At 34.2% G+C, this 12,878-nt stretch overlaps 1 protein-coding gene across 7 annotated transcripts in view; it reads left to right on the top strand.

The window, feature by feature from the left end:
• The window catches only part of LOC100369408 (dynamin-1-like), a 44,884-nt gene extending 32,338 nt beyond the window's left edge, over positions 1 to 12,546 (top strand). For 2 of the 7 annotated variants that reach the window (XM_085492221.1, XM_085492224.1), the window contains exons 14-21: positions 67 to 176; positions 582 to 720; positions 2,594 to 2,611; positions 5,350 to 5,493; positions 7,541 to 7,597; positions 8,373 to 8,551; positions 8,644 to 8,817; positions 9,389 to 12,546. In XM_085492221.1, the coding sequence (XP_085348347.1) occupies positions 67 to 176; positions 582 to 720; positions 2,594 to 2,611; positions 5,350 to 5,493; positions 7,541 to 7,597; positions 8,373 to 8,551; positions 8,644 to 8,817; positions 9,389 to 9,461 (894 nt within the window). In that variant the 3' untranslated portion in view covers positions 9,462 to 12,546. Of the gene's footprint in view, positions 1 to 66; positions 177 to 581; positions 721 to 2,593; positions 2,612 to 5,349; positions 5,494 to 5,560; positions 5,702 to 7,540; positions 7,598 to 8,372; positions 8,552 to 8,643; positions 8,818 to 9,388 lie in introns of all 7 variants that reach the window. The other 5 variants (XM_085492225.1, XM_085492227.1, XM_085492223.1 and 2 more) reach the window with 3 other exon arrangements.
• Positions 12,547 to 12,878: the final 332 nt, after the last annotated feature.

The raw sequence follows: 12,878 nt of genomic DNA, 5'->3' as shown, positions 1-12,878 counted from the left end.
TTGGTTTCAATGGAACTTTGATCATTCCATACAAGGTAGGTAATTATTCACATTTCTGTATTACAGGAAAAAGACAAGAAGTACATGTTGATGTTGGATGGTCTCAAACTCAGGGATTTGGAATCAGGTTTCATGTCTAAGAAACACATGTTTGCATTATTCAACCCTGATCAAAGGTAAAAACTGACATTCTGGTCTTAGCAGTGTCTCCTTCAGTGTAATCAGACATACCAGTACTTTGTAAGATTATCTGGATGCAGTTACAATTGCTGAACACCACAAAGTGCATCCCCATCCCCATCTTCTATTTTTTTTTTAAGTAAACATTTGGCATTATTGTAAATTTTTTCCATCATTTTGTTAATAGTTGTTAAGAAACCTAAATTTCCCAAATGTTGCTTAGCTGTTTGTATTTAAAACTTGTGACTAAAGTTGGTGATATTGTCATATTCTTGTAATATCACTTACTGATATGGTTTCTTAGGTTACATCGAAACTCTCTCTCTTCAGTTGTTGTCAATTCCATTTGCTTATAATAATCCAGATGATAAAATCCTTAATTTGTTTTGATTTGAATTCAGGAATGTGTACAAAGACTATAAACAGTTGGAATTGTCAGCAGATTCTGCTGAGACAGTGGACAGTTGGAAAGCATCCTTCCTACGAGCCGGAGTGTATCCGGAGAGACCACAAGATGAAGATGGGAGAAATGAGGATGGGGTAAGACTTACATGTCATTGATATAATCTATGCATGTTTGAATTTATCATTAACACTTGTAATAACACAAACCTTAGGTAACATAACTTTTGTAAATAACAGATTACAAGATATAAAGACTATTACTGGTTTCCAAGTCTATGTGAAGCACTTATATTAACACTATATCTGTAATTATATTGTAGGTGATTTTTCATTTACTGTGAGATTTTGCGTAATGAGTGAAAGACATGCCTGCCGCAAAAATAAAATGATTTAATTTTGAACTTGAATTTCTCTTCTCTGTAGTTCGTGATTCCCTTCCTTCAGTGAGGAATATAGCATTGAGATACCCTTACTTCATCAAAATTGACCATTATCAAAATTGACCATTATCAAAATTGACCATTATTAAAACCTATAACAAAATATTCACATTTGTTGACTCCCACGTGATGTTTCCATACCACCATGGTGATATAATCTTTGTTTGTTCCTCTTTTACGTTCGATTTCATGCGTAACGTGGATTTCACATTGAACGAAAAATGGTCTTTTGGGAAGGAAAATTAGAAGTGACAAATTCAGTGAAGTATATGTTTCTCAGTTTTGGTCATAAAAAATTGAGGAGACTTGGATTGGATAGATTATCCTATTACTGGATCACTAGTTTATCCTTTGTTATGAATTTGTTCTGGCCTTTGAAGGGAAGCTACCAATATCTGGATTTGCACCATGGAATGTTGGGAAACTATTGCTTGCCTCACACAAAATCAATTTGAGATTAGACTTGTATCCCAATGTCAGTCTTAAGTACTGTGAACCATTGAAAGAGTTTATCAATTACAGATTCACTGCATTTTTTACATTACTCCATGCATCAGTCTGGAGATATCAAAACCTATATCAATCATAACATGAAGTAAATTTTGTGTGTCCTCTAATGTGTTTACAATAAAATACTAATACAGTACAGTTAATGAGTTTTTTATTTTAGCAAATCTGGTGCCAATCTTAATTTAATTAGTTAACACGTAATCTCATAATTGATATAATTATGGTAAACATAATGAATTATGGGATAGGATATGTTTGCTATCAAGCTAAACATTTTATCTTGCACTGTTCATATTATAAGATGCATGTAATTGTCCGCTGCTGTCTTTGCTTTCAAATGTTGTCTCATCTAAGCACTGCATGTCTTTTTTTTTTATTATCACATATAGTTTTACTAACACTGTATGTCTGCGATGCCCATCAATGACTGTATAACAATGCGTCAATCAATCCAAACAATGTGGTTTCAATAGTTTTTTCAATATTTCAAATGTCACTACCAAATGTAGCTGATCAGTTTTGTTTGTCAGAATTGTATAGAATCTTGAATAATTATTTCTAAGAAGAATTAATTCTCATTTTAAACCGCTATTTTAAAGCTATTAATTTTTGTGTTTTGATTAAATGGTGTTCATAGACGGGGAATAATTTTGTGCAAGTCGCTGAGACTGCATGAACAGCAAACTTTTCACTGTTATGACACAACATCACTGAATTTTCACTAAATCTGCAATAAAAATTCTCCCACAAAATTAAAGCATTTTACAATATTTCAGGCATGGGTTTCAAAGCAAGGTTTGGAAAATTACTTATTTGTGTGTATGTAGTAAAAATTGCAGGTACCATATTTTGACCTCCAGGGGGCGCTGTAATTGCCAGTCACACCTGTATTGGCTGATAGACATACTAGACAAACTTATAATTCTCTGTAATGCTTCTGTGCATTTCTTGTCTTCATAATATTCAGTGGATTTTATCTTCATAATGCTTTTATTTTCTTTGACATGACTAATTACTACCAATCCACCTCCGAACTTTGACTGTGTAAATCGTCTTAGTCGCTAAGATCACCCAAGGTACAGTAACTAAGCTCTTGAATAAAAAGAAAAAAATAGTGTCCATTATAGATTTGTCATGCTATCTCTGTCCAACCCATGCTTGCTACATTTGAACTTGAACATCACTATAATATTGCTTTGCATAATTTGGTCTTCAGATAATTCCTTTTATTCATTTTATTCATGATCAGTTTTGATCTTGGTTCAAATACCAACAATATAAATCTGTTTTAAAATGACACTGTACAATATGGCAGATATTGTAGCATGTGTACCTAGCATTTTTTACAAAGCTGTGCTCATTGGAAGCCTGCTTTGTATTTGTTTTCCGTGAATATTGATTGCAGAAGTGTGTGGCTTTGTATAATAGGAGTACTACAAAGTATACAGAAAGGTTGTACAGTGATTGTATTGACTAATGCATGGTGATGGTCAAAAATCCTGTACAGCTTAATATGCGGACTCGTCATAGCTGTATTATTATACATTTTGCTTATAGCAATCATTTAGTGAGAGATAAAGCATAAAATATCAAAGAAATATACTTATGTCAGTGTGACCATCTGTGTGCAGTGAGAGGATTCTATTTCTGTCATACGTGTATGCCATATGTTTGCACTATTTGATATCAACAACTGTCTGAAAAATGTTTAATGTTTGTTACATACCCCATAAATGGGAAATTTTGACTGTTGTAAATATGGCTATTGACGAAACGCTAAATTATATACATTCAATATATTTCATACAAATCAGTTTTGAAATAATGGGTAACTGCAAAGATTGTATAAATCGTATATAATGAGTAATATTTGTTGTCCACATATCAGTAATCAAATGGCCTGTTATCAATAGTATCTTGATAGATGGGAATATAATGCAACAAATTAGTTTTTCACCTTCTTTGCTTCACTCGCAACATGCACTGCATGCGCCATAATGCTTGTACTGTGTTCTTAGGAAAAACAGAAATCTGTCATATTTTGAGTCGAGTCAAGTGTTGTATCGTATCCTGACATCCAGAATACAATGATGAACGCATTCCTCATTCTGTAAAACTTGTTTAGCTAGCGTGTCATTTAGCTAATCTTTTATTTTGCTAATTTAAGGTAGAGATGCAGGTTCGTGGGCACTTGGGAGTGAATTTTTTTTTTTTGCTTTTTATTATCCAAAAAGTCTTGGCTATGGACTGTTGAAATTGTGTAGAATTGTGAATAGTGGAACATACTAAAAAACGATTTTAAAATATAGATAACTGGTGCAAAATTATCTCTTTTGAATGCTTAGCAAGATTTACCAAGGCTGTACATAAAACATGGTGGGAAAAAAGAAATGACGGGATCTCCATATTATGCACTGTATTTAACTTTTTACAAAACGATAATACATTTAAATTTGAAACTGTAACAGCCATTTTAATTATGAGCATAAGCAAACTTCTTACTGAGTGAATTGTTATGCAAATTGGCAATTATCTCAGCTTCTTTTTAGTGCACATTCCAAAACTTAAAAAAAAATAGCTCGTAGACGCTTTGATCTTTTGTTTTGAAATTTTCACAAATGATTGACAATGTGTTTATCTTCAAAACGCCGTTGAGGCATTGTATTTAGTTGAATAGTGTTACAGCAATCGTACAGACAACTAGCCTGGGTGTTAATTTATGCATAAACTTGAAGTAGTGAAATTTGAGCTGCTGCCCTACAAAATTGACAACTGGTAGACAGTTTTCAAGACGGCGTTTTCTTCATAGTAAACAGATGTACACATAAACCAATTTTGACAGGAAACAGAAGCATGGTTTAGAAGCTAATTTTTTTAAATCACTTTTGACCAAAAAAGCACATTTTTGTGCATATTTCAAACTACAGTGTCCATAAAAATAAAATACTAACAAAACTTTAAAATTCATACAATAAGCTTTCCGAAAATATATAGTTTTGTGGACAAGATAGGTCATCTTGGTTTCCTAATTAACCAATTAAAATACCTGTCAGGTAAACTGCATCTCTACCTTAAAGTACCGGTAGATAAGATTGTTGGGAATTAGCAAAATTAGGATTTTGTTAATTCTTGCATTAAGTCAAATCTGCTGAAATTGCAAGTAGCTATTTCAACATGTTTTACAGTTAGTTATACTCCAAATAGAAAATTGTCCCTGATTGGCTACCCAATTCAAACCGTGAACCAATCAGAGAGCAGCTTTTTTGATGACAGGTTTTTTCAGCGTATCAATTCTGCCTTGTATGCATGCTTTGACCTGACTGCAGTCATTCTGTACTGTACTGATAATCAAACATACATATGTGTGTACCACATATGTAATGAACAATCTATCATGTGTCTCTCCATGACAACCTTGTCTCATGTGCATTGTCTTTTTGATACATGTATTATCACATTGTATTTTGTACTTGTGTAGATGTGAACAGGTAATGATCATGACAGGGAACCTTTCCTGAACAGATCATGTGTCTGCACATAGTCAAAATGTCATTCAGTTTCAGCTCTGTAGTTGCGTAATAGATAACGGTGGTGATACATAACAGTTTGTTACTGAAATGGTCTAGATCATGCTAGTTTTTGCCAGTCACATGTCGAAATTCACCACCAATCTTGTCCATGACTTTTGTACTGTTAGTGATTCTGAGTATGTCCTAACCATTTCCTCACAGATATTCTTTCTGTCCTTCTCTGTTTCTTATGTTGACTGTTGAAATGCATCTTTATTTTACTTCACATGCCTTCACTTCTGTAGCCTGGTGATTTTGGATCCATGGACCCACAACTGGAGCGTCAAGTTGAAACCATCCGCAACTTGGTGGATTCATACATGAGTATCATCAGCAGCCAAATACGTGACCTGATTCCGAAAACATGCATGTGTCTTGTCCTCAATGATGTAAGTTTTCTTCAACTTATCCATGTTTCATTCACGGTGTTGTTTTTATTCTTTTTGCGTGATACAGCATGGTCACGGTTCGTTTGAGCCACAACTAGAGAGACAAGTAGAGACAGTTCGTAATCTGGTCGACTCCTACAATAGAATTGTCAGTAAACAGATCCGTGATCTCGTCCCTAAAACCTGTATGCATCTGATGATCAACGATGTAAGTTCGTACGGTAGCCATTCTTGATACATTCTTCCTTAAGGCTCTATCGTAATGCACTCCAATAACAGTTATTTCTCTTTACCAGCTATGTTCTAAAATCTGTTGTTGTTTTTTTAAATACAGTTTTAAGAATTACTACTCAATTGTGAGCTCTACCTATGTTTTGCAACCACAGATTTAGCACAAGGATTTTGTTTTCCTTTGTTTGTTACACTCTAACCTGTACATTATTACCGCAATCATAGAATAGTGTTCTTTATGTGGAGGATGATAATAAATAATTAATAATAATAAATAAATATTAAAAATACAGTCAAACCTGTGTTAGTTGTCCACCTTTATATATAAACCACCTGTCCATATTGACTACCAATGACCAGTATTAAAAGACATCTGTCTAATGTGACAGATGAACCTGCCTATAAAGGCCAACATGACAGAATGTATGTTTGGTGTTTTATCTTCACATTGACATTTAATTATAACAAATGAATGCATTTTTGTTTATTCCCCGTAAAATCTGTTGAAAAATTTTCCCCTTAATCATAGCCATATTTTCAATCACAATTAAATTTCATCAACCTCCATATAAAGACCATCTGTCTATAAAGGACAACTTGTATTGGGTAGTCATTATACACAGGTTTTACTGTATAGGAATGTAAAGAGATACAAGATGAAAATTCTGTGTAAAACACTAAAATTCAAATCTTCATCCGCCATTTTAGAATTTCAACAAGCAATTTTATGAGCAAACCATAGTGTGATTACTGTAATGCTGTACTTGAAACAGACAATATTCTTGTCTATTTCTCTACTTTATAATTTTGATTGACCTTCCGTGGATTTTATGTTGAAAGCTTTCTCTGTGAATTGCAATGCATAAAGGAGTCGTTCTTCAATACTAACTTGGTGTTTGGGCTTTTATTAGTGTTATGGCTTTAGCAGCGGTGTTTGGAATGTAATCTCTATGGTGATTGGCTTGTGAAAAAGCAAGGCTTTTTTCTATTGGTGGATGCTAATCTCTATTGATTGGCTCATATACCTAAACTGAAGAATGCATATGGATTGGCTAATTCAAACACGGCTGATTCATTTATTACGTAATGTATTTCACCCACCCATTAGTCAGATGTTTAGCCAGTTGAACTTTGAAATTCAGAAGCCAGTTGCTGTGTGTGATTAAGATTCAATTCTGAACTCAACTCTATCTTTTACTTTCAGCACTTATTGTTTCAGTTTCATCGTACCTCCAGCTTGATAAACTCACTTTGTTCAATGCACCCACCTTATATAACCTTTGTACTCCCCCACTATGTAAAATGGTCTCGTCCAAGTACATATTACATTTGGACTATTCCATTATACATGTACTTAAGGGTTATAGGGGTTGAAGGTATGGAAATTGCAATGGTATTTTTATGAATAGTTCTCTCATTGTATTCATTAACACTTTGAGCGTCATATTTTTTCAGACAAACATTTTGGTGTGTAATTTTGTGATTGTTGATTTTCGACTACAGGACAGGACTAGAAAAAATATACTGTTTAGAATTGTAAAAGAGTTAATGAAAGCAACCCATAATACAAATGTAAAGCCAGGAAATCAGCCAATTTTCACAAATGACTTGAAAATGTTCATTTCACCAGGAGCGAATTTTTCAGATGAAATGTTAATTCATACAGTGCATGTGTCAGTGAGGAGTGAATCAAAAACTTGTCACTGCATCAAACACTTATTTCCATGGTAACCAAACTTATCAAATCCAGTACAATTACCAGATTTCCTAGGTGAGCACTAATAAACTGATGGTTGCCATGGTAATGTTATTACAGGGTAAAGACTTCATCACAGCGGAGTTGCTGGCACATCTGTATTCCAGTGGTGACCAGGTAAGAGTGTTACGTTGAAATGTCTTATGGAGTAAAAGTATAATGAATTAAGTTACTGATTCCTAGATGCCTGTATTGGTCCTATTTGTGGGGGCAAAGTGATGTCACATAACGTTCCACGTTGCTAAGACACGCACTACTGTACCATGTATTTATATTGGCTATGTGTGAGCTGCTGTGGAAGAGCCTACAGCTGAAGTGAAGAAAACGACACAAGCCCAATTTTGAGACAATCCTAAGTAACCAAATTTATATTTGTCACACGTGTGGGGGGGAATCTTGTTACACTGTTCAGGAGAGTCTCAACAATTACCTCAAATTACAGACAGTTTTTGACTGTTTTAACCAGTTGTGTTGATGTTTTCTCCAAAGAATACTAAGCTACATTGTATTGACTAGTCCTTTAAGTCACGATGACCCGACCCGACCCGACCTGATATTAATAGTTGTGTTTAGCATACATGTACCTATAATTTAAATCAGCAATGCATGATGGGATTTATTGAGATAAAGACAATCGATGAACTACAAAATACTTTTATAGTGCAAATTTGTAGAGTATCTCATGAAATTCACAACTTTTAGATTTGTTTTTTGGCCAAAATTACTAAAGATTTAAAGGGTTCTTGCCAAAATGTTGCAAACAACTTTAAGTAATTACCAGGTTGTACAGGTTAAGCCATGACACAAAGCAATACAAAGTGTTGCTATGGATGAAGTATCCTTGCTGTCCATGATTACTATAATACAAGATCTATTGTTTATTTATCACTAGTCTACACTAATGGAAGAATCGGCAGAGGAGGTCCAAAGACGAGATGAATTATTAAACATGTACCACGCTACTAAAGATGCACTTAAGATCATTGGTGACATCAATGCTACAACATCGTCCACTCCGGTACCACCGCCGGTTAATAATGAGTGGCTCAGACCGGAAGCGCGAGGATCATCGTAAGTTTCCTTCATTTTGTCCTTCTAAGAATTGGCTCATCAGCGTCAATTTCTTTCTATGTTGGTAAAACGTTACTCTCATACATTTCTAGGCCACCGTCTCCCATCCCGTCTCGCCACCGAGGTTCAGCACCCCGGCCAACTTCCAATGCAATAAATAACACTGGACATGCAGGAGTTCCAAGGCCGAGCAGTGTACCTCTTATTCCTTCTAGGCCTGATGTGCCGAATAGACCTGGTCCTGGTACAGCTCCTTCCATTCCAAGGTGAGTTCTCTTTCAGACACTATGCTTGCTTTGTTACACTGTATGATATATTTTCACTTGATGTATTAGCAGCTATGTTGGGATATATTTTTTGGGCAAGGAGGTGCAGCTCCATATCCATAATAAACCTGGTTTGCTAGTACCTATATGTACTGTCAAATAAAATGGCACTTGCATACACATTTATCATCCAAAACTAATAAGTGAACACAACTTGTAGATTACATGTGAAAGTACATTACAGCTAACGTAGCAGAGATCACTTTAACAATAGTGTTACATCAATGCTACGGTCTAAGTACAGTATATCACTTAAACATTGGAAATTGACTCTCACACATAGCCAGTGGTGGAGAAAAATATGTTGGTATTTATGCATGTTTTGAAAGCATAACATGTTTAGATCGTTCAGAAACGGCCTGAATATCAAACACCACAGATTTAGAGGTGCCAAACTGTGCGCTTACTCTATGCATGAACCTGTCCAACAAATGTAGCACAACATAGACCATTCAAAGATGCTAAAACTGCAGCAATACTATTAATTATCAAAATATTTGTTTGTTTACAGGCGTCCTGAAGCACCTGGCAGATCTGCTCCCCCAATACCTGGTCGTCCTGGTGTCCCTTCAAGGCCCACGTAGATAGTTAGATTTTGATGGTGTGATTGTTTTGAAACACGACAACGCCTGTTGTTACCAGAATTAATATCTTTGTGATTGTATGTTTGTTGATCACTCAGTATGAACCTGTCCACCCCTACGTCATTCACTGGTTTGGTAGACCCCAGTAAATTATCAGTAAGGAGTTGTCAACCCCAATTCTGTGAAGTGGTATGACCCAGTAAATTACCAACACCAAGAATTGTCTCATAGAATATGAACAAGCTAAAACACCCCTACATGACTTGTATTTGGAATATTCCTCCTATACAGAGTTTAAGACTAAACCACTATATCCTGTTTGTACAGGGTGTTCATTTTTGGTAATTTTGCATGTACATAGCAATAAGTAGCTTCTATTTGAGATCAGGACTCGTCATCAAGTTTTTAAAAGTGTTTTGTAGTAAAATATAGAATTTTCTGACTCAAGGTGTTATTAGTGTCACAGGGTCATGTATTTCTCAAGGAATTTCATTTTTTTAGGGAAATAATAATTTTCAAAATGTTTATTTGCATATATTTTCACTAGTTGGCCTAACAAAATCAATCCAGTAAAATGTCACATGTTCGAATTTCACGTAAACACTGTATATTAAACAAGATGTATACGTCACTGTGGGTCCCATATTGAACAGGACGTTGTGTGACGACCACTACCCTTTAATAGTAAAAAAAATAAGTCAATTGTTATACATGTAATATCATTTATTGTATAAAAAAAAAGTTTGGTGCAAACTGGCAACAACAAAACCAAAAATGTATTTTCTTTTATTCAATGCCACGTTACTGCACGTATTCTCATGTACTAGATAAATACTATTGGCTCCTATTAATAATATAAGATCAAGTTATTTTGAACTATTAAAGTTATTTATGTGCTGTTTGAAACAAAGCAGTATGTTGTTATATTCACTGTTTCTGAACCCACATGTGGTTTTTACATTGTCTACCATGATGGTTGATGTCACTTTACCATCGCAGTGGTCAACTGTGTCTTGATTTTGCCAGAGAAAAATGTTTATGAATCAGTGGAGAATTATAAAATTTTGTTGCAGTGAATATTTCATTAGGTTTTTTTTTTTCATAACCCTTTGTGTAAAAGGTTGTTTATTATGTCATCATTATGGTTACAGCATCAGTTTACTCATTGGTATATGCATGTACATTATGGTAGTGAGAGAAACTAATTCTGTTACACACTATTGACTGGTATTACCAACATTTTTGACAACGAAACCTGACAAATTTTGGCAATTTTTTTTTCAGCAGTGTACTTTAAATGGATTCTGTCATCCCACATAAATGATATACATTTTCCAAACATAATGGATTTTCCTAAAATAACATTAATGCTGTAAATAATATTTGCAAAATTGCATACAGATTGCTCTCATGTTGACAACTTCAGTGATAAATATTTAGCGGTTTGTTTTGTAGTATGTACAAATCACCATGACGACCACAAAGCAGTCTTTCCCCTACTAATTGTGGTCATGTTAGAACCATCAAATACATACATGGCATTCCCAACATGAGATTTTATAATTATGGTTAAATAGCTATTAATGGCTTCCTTTATTTGTTGTTGTTGGTATAATACAATGATGGTTGTGTTATGTGAGGATCTTTTAAATGATGTACATTTTGGTGAAACTTTCCCTGAGTTAGACTTTAACTCCATCGATTGTTTTGAGGAAAATGCAGTTGAGTTTTTGTATACTTATTTTTACATGTATAATATAATGATAATGGTGTACTAGGAATAACTGACAATGCAGACACTATCTAAACAAATAATACTGTATTTGCTCTAATAGAAGCATAAAAAATGTGTTTCCTGTACTGGATTATAAAAATGTGACATTTTGACTATGGATTTGTCTCTCATGGGGCCTCTAAATTTTCTTAGTGTAGAGTTTAAGTTCAGTCTGAGAAATTTTCATTCATTTCACAACATTTCTCAGTGGGAAATTTGTTTTATAAGGAGAACACTACAAACCTTCTGAGAATGAGTGTACCTATATGTATAGTAGAGCAAATACAGTATTGATTCAAAAATGTCTTTAGAGCTACCATGATGAATTGGTCTGCATTTGTCCTGATTGAAAGATTTCTCATAGAAATGTTAAAATTCTGTGTCTAGATAGATTGTCTAATATTCTAACAATGGTTTTTACTGGAGATACAATTTTGAATTAGGACTACAGTTGTGACACATTAATAAATAGGCTTATAAAAGCATCCCCTCTGATATTCGATGTAATATTGTCCCAACTTGTCCCTCTCTGTGTTTGTATTAAAAGTGGACCTAACTATAGGACAACTCACACTGTGATGGCGTTTGTGTACATTTTTGCCAACAAGTTGTTTTATTAAAAGAGACATTTCATAGTATATTTAATGACAGAAGTGAACAATGACATGACTGGTAAAACGAGTGTGAACTTATAACTATTGTATTGTGCTTTTATCGTACGTAGAACGAGCCAGTTGTCAATTTCAGATAACTCAGATGTCTGCATTGTAGAGATTAACGAACGGCACATGCAGAAATAATGCATGCTGCTCATTCAGATTGTATTTAATTTATTATAGATAATGATTAACACAGATTTCTATCACAATGCTGCTTTATCTAGTGCCCTCTGTGGTGAGTAATTTCAGAACAATACAGAATAATGATTGCTACTGTAGCTGAAATTAAATTGCAAAATTGAGAAACAATTTAATTTTCAAGAAATGTAATGTATGATCATCTTATTCATATCATGCTCAGCTAGTTAATCCAGGGTGTATTAAAATGTACTGTTTTTAATTTCCATGACATTTTTCAGAAATTCCTCAAAGGTATATAGAAATGTGATGTGCATTCAAATGCAAGATGTTCGTTTAATCCAAACACAAAATTTGATATTGTACCATTGCTGAGTAAGATTGGTTTTATTTTTTTCTGGAGAGTATTTTATTGATTAGATTTGACAAGGAAGTCACCTATGGTGTGTATTTGTACATTGTTGTTTATGTATCCATGAATATGAGAGCAATAAAATAAGTCTGACGTTACAAAGTTTTGGGATTTAGTTGTAATTTTGTTGACTCGTACTAGTATTAGAAGAAATAACTGTTTAAAATAAGGCTGGCCCTGGCCCTTTTTTACCTTGCCCGTACCATCAAAGATGGAAGGGAAAGGTATATTAAGGGAAAAATTTTGTCCGGCGGCGTCGTCGTCGTCGTCGTTGTTGTTGTTGTTGTCGTCGTCGTTAATAATTGTTATTGTGTGCATAATAACTTTACTAATTCTATTCCAAACTTTATCAAACTTGGTCATCTTATTAATCAGTATAAAGTCTTCCCTGAGTTTGAACAACAGATGTCCTGTATGAAAATATCATGCAAAAA

Source organism: Saccoglossus kowalevskii, chromosome 17 (assembly GCF_978046115.1).
Source record: "Saccoglossus kowalevskii chromosome 17, keSacKowa6.1, whole genome shotgun sequence".
Classification (NCBI taxonomy): domain Eukaryota; kingdom Metazoa; phylum Hemichordata; class Enteropneusta; family Harrimaniidae; genus Saccoglossus; species Saccoglossus kowalevskii.
Note: the sequence above shows the minus strand (reverse complement) of the source record. Positions and strands in the feature narration are given on the sequence as shown.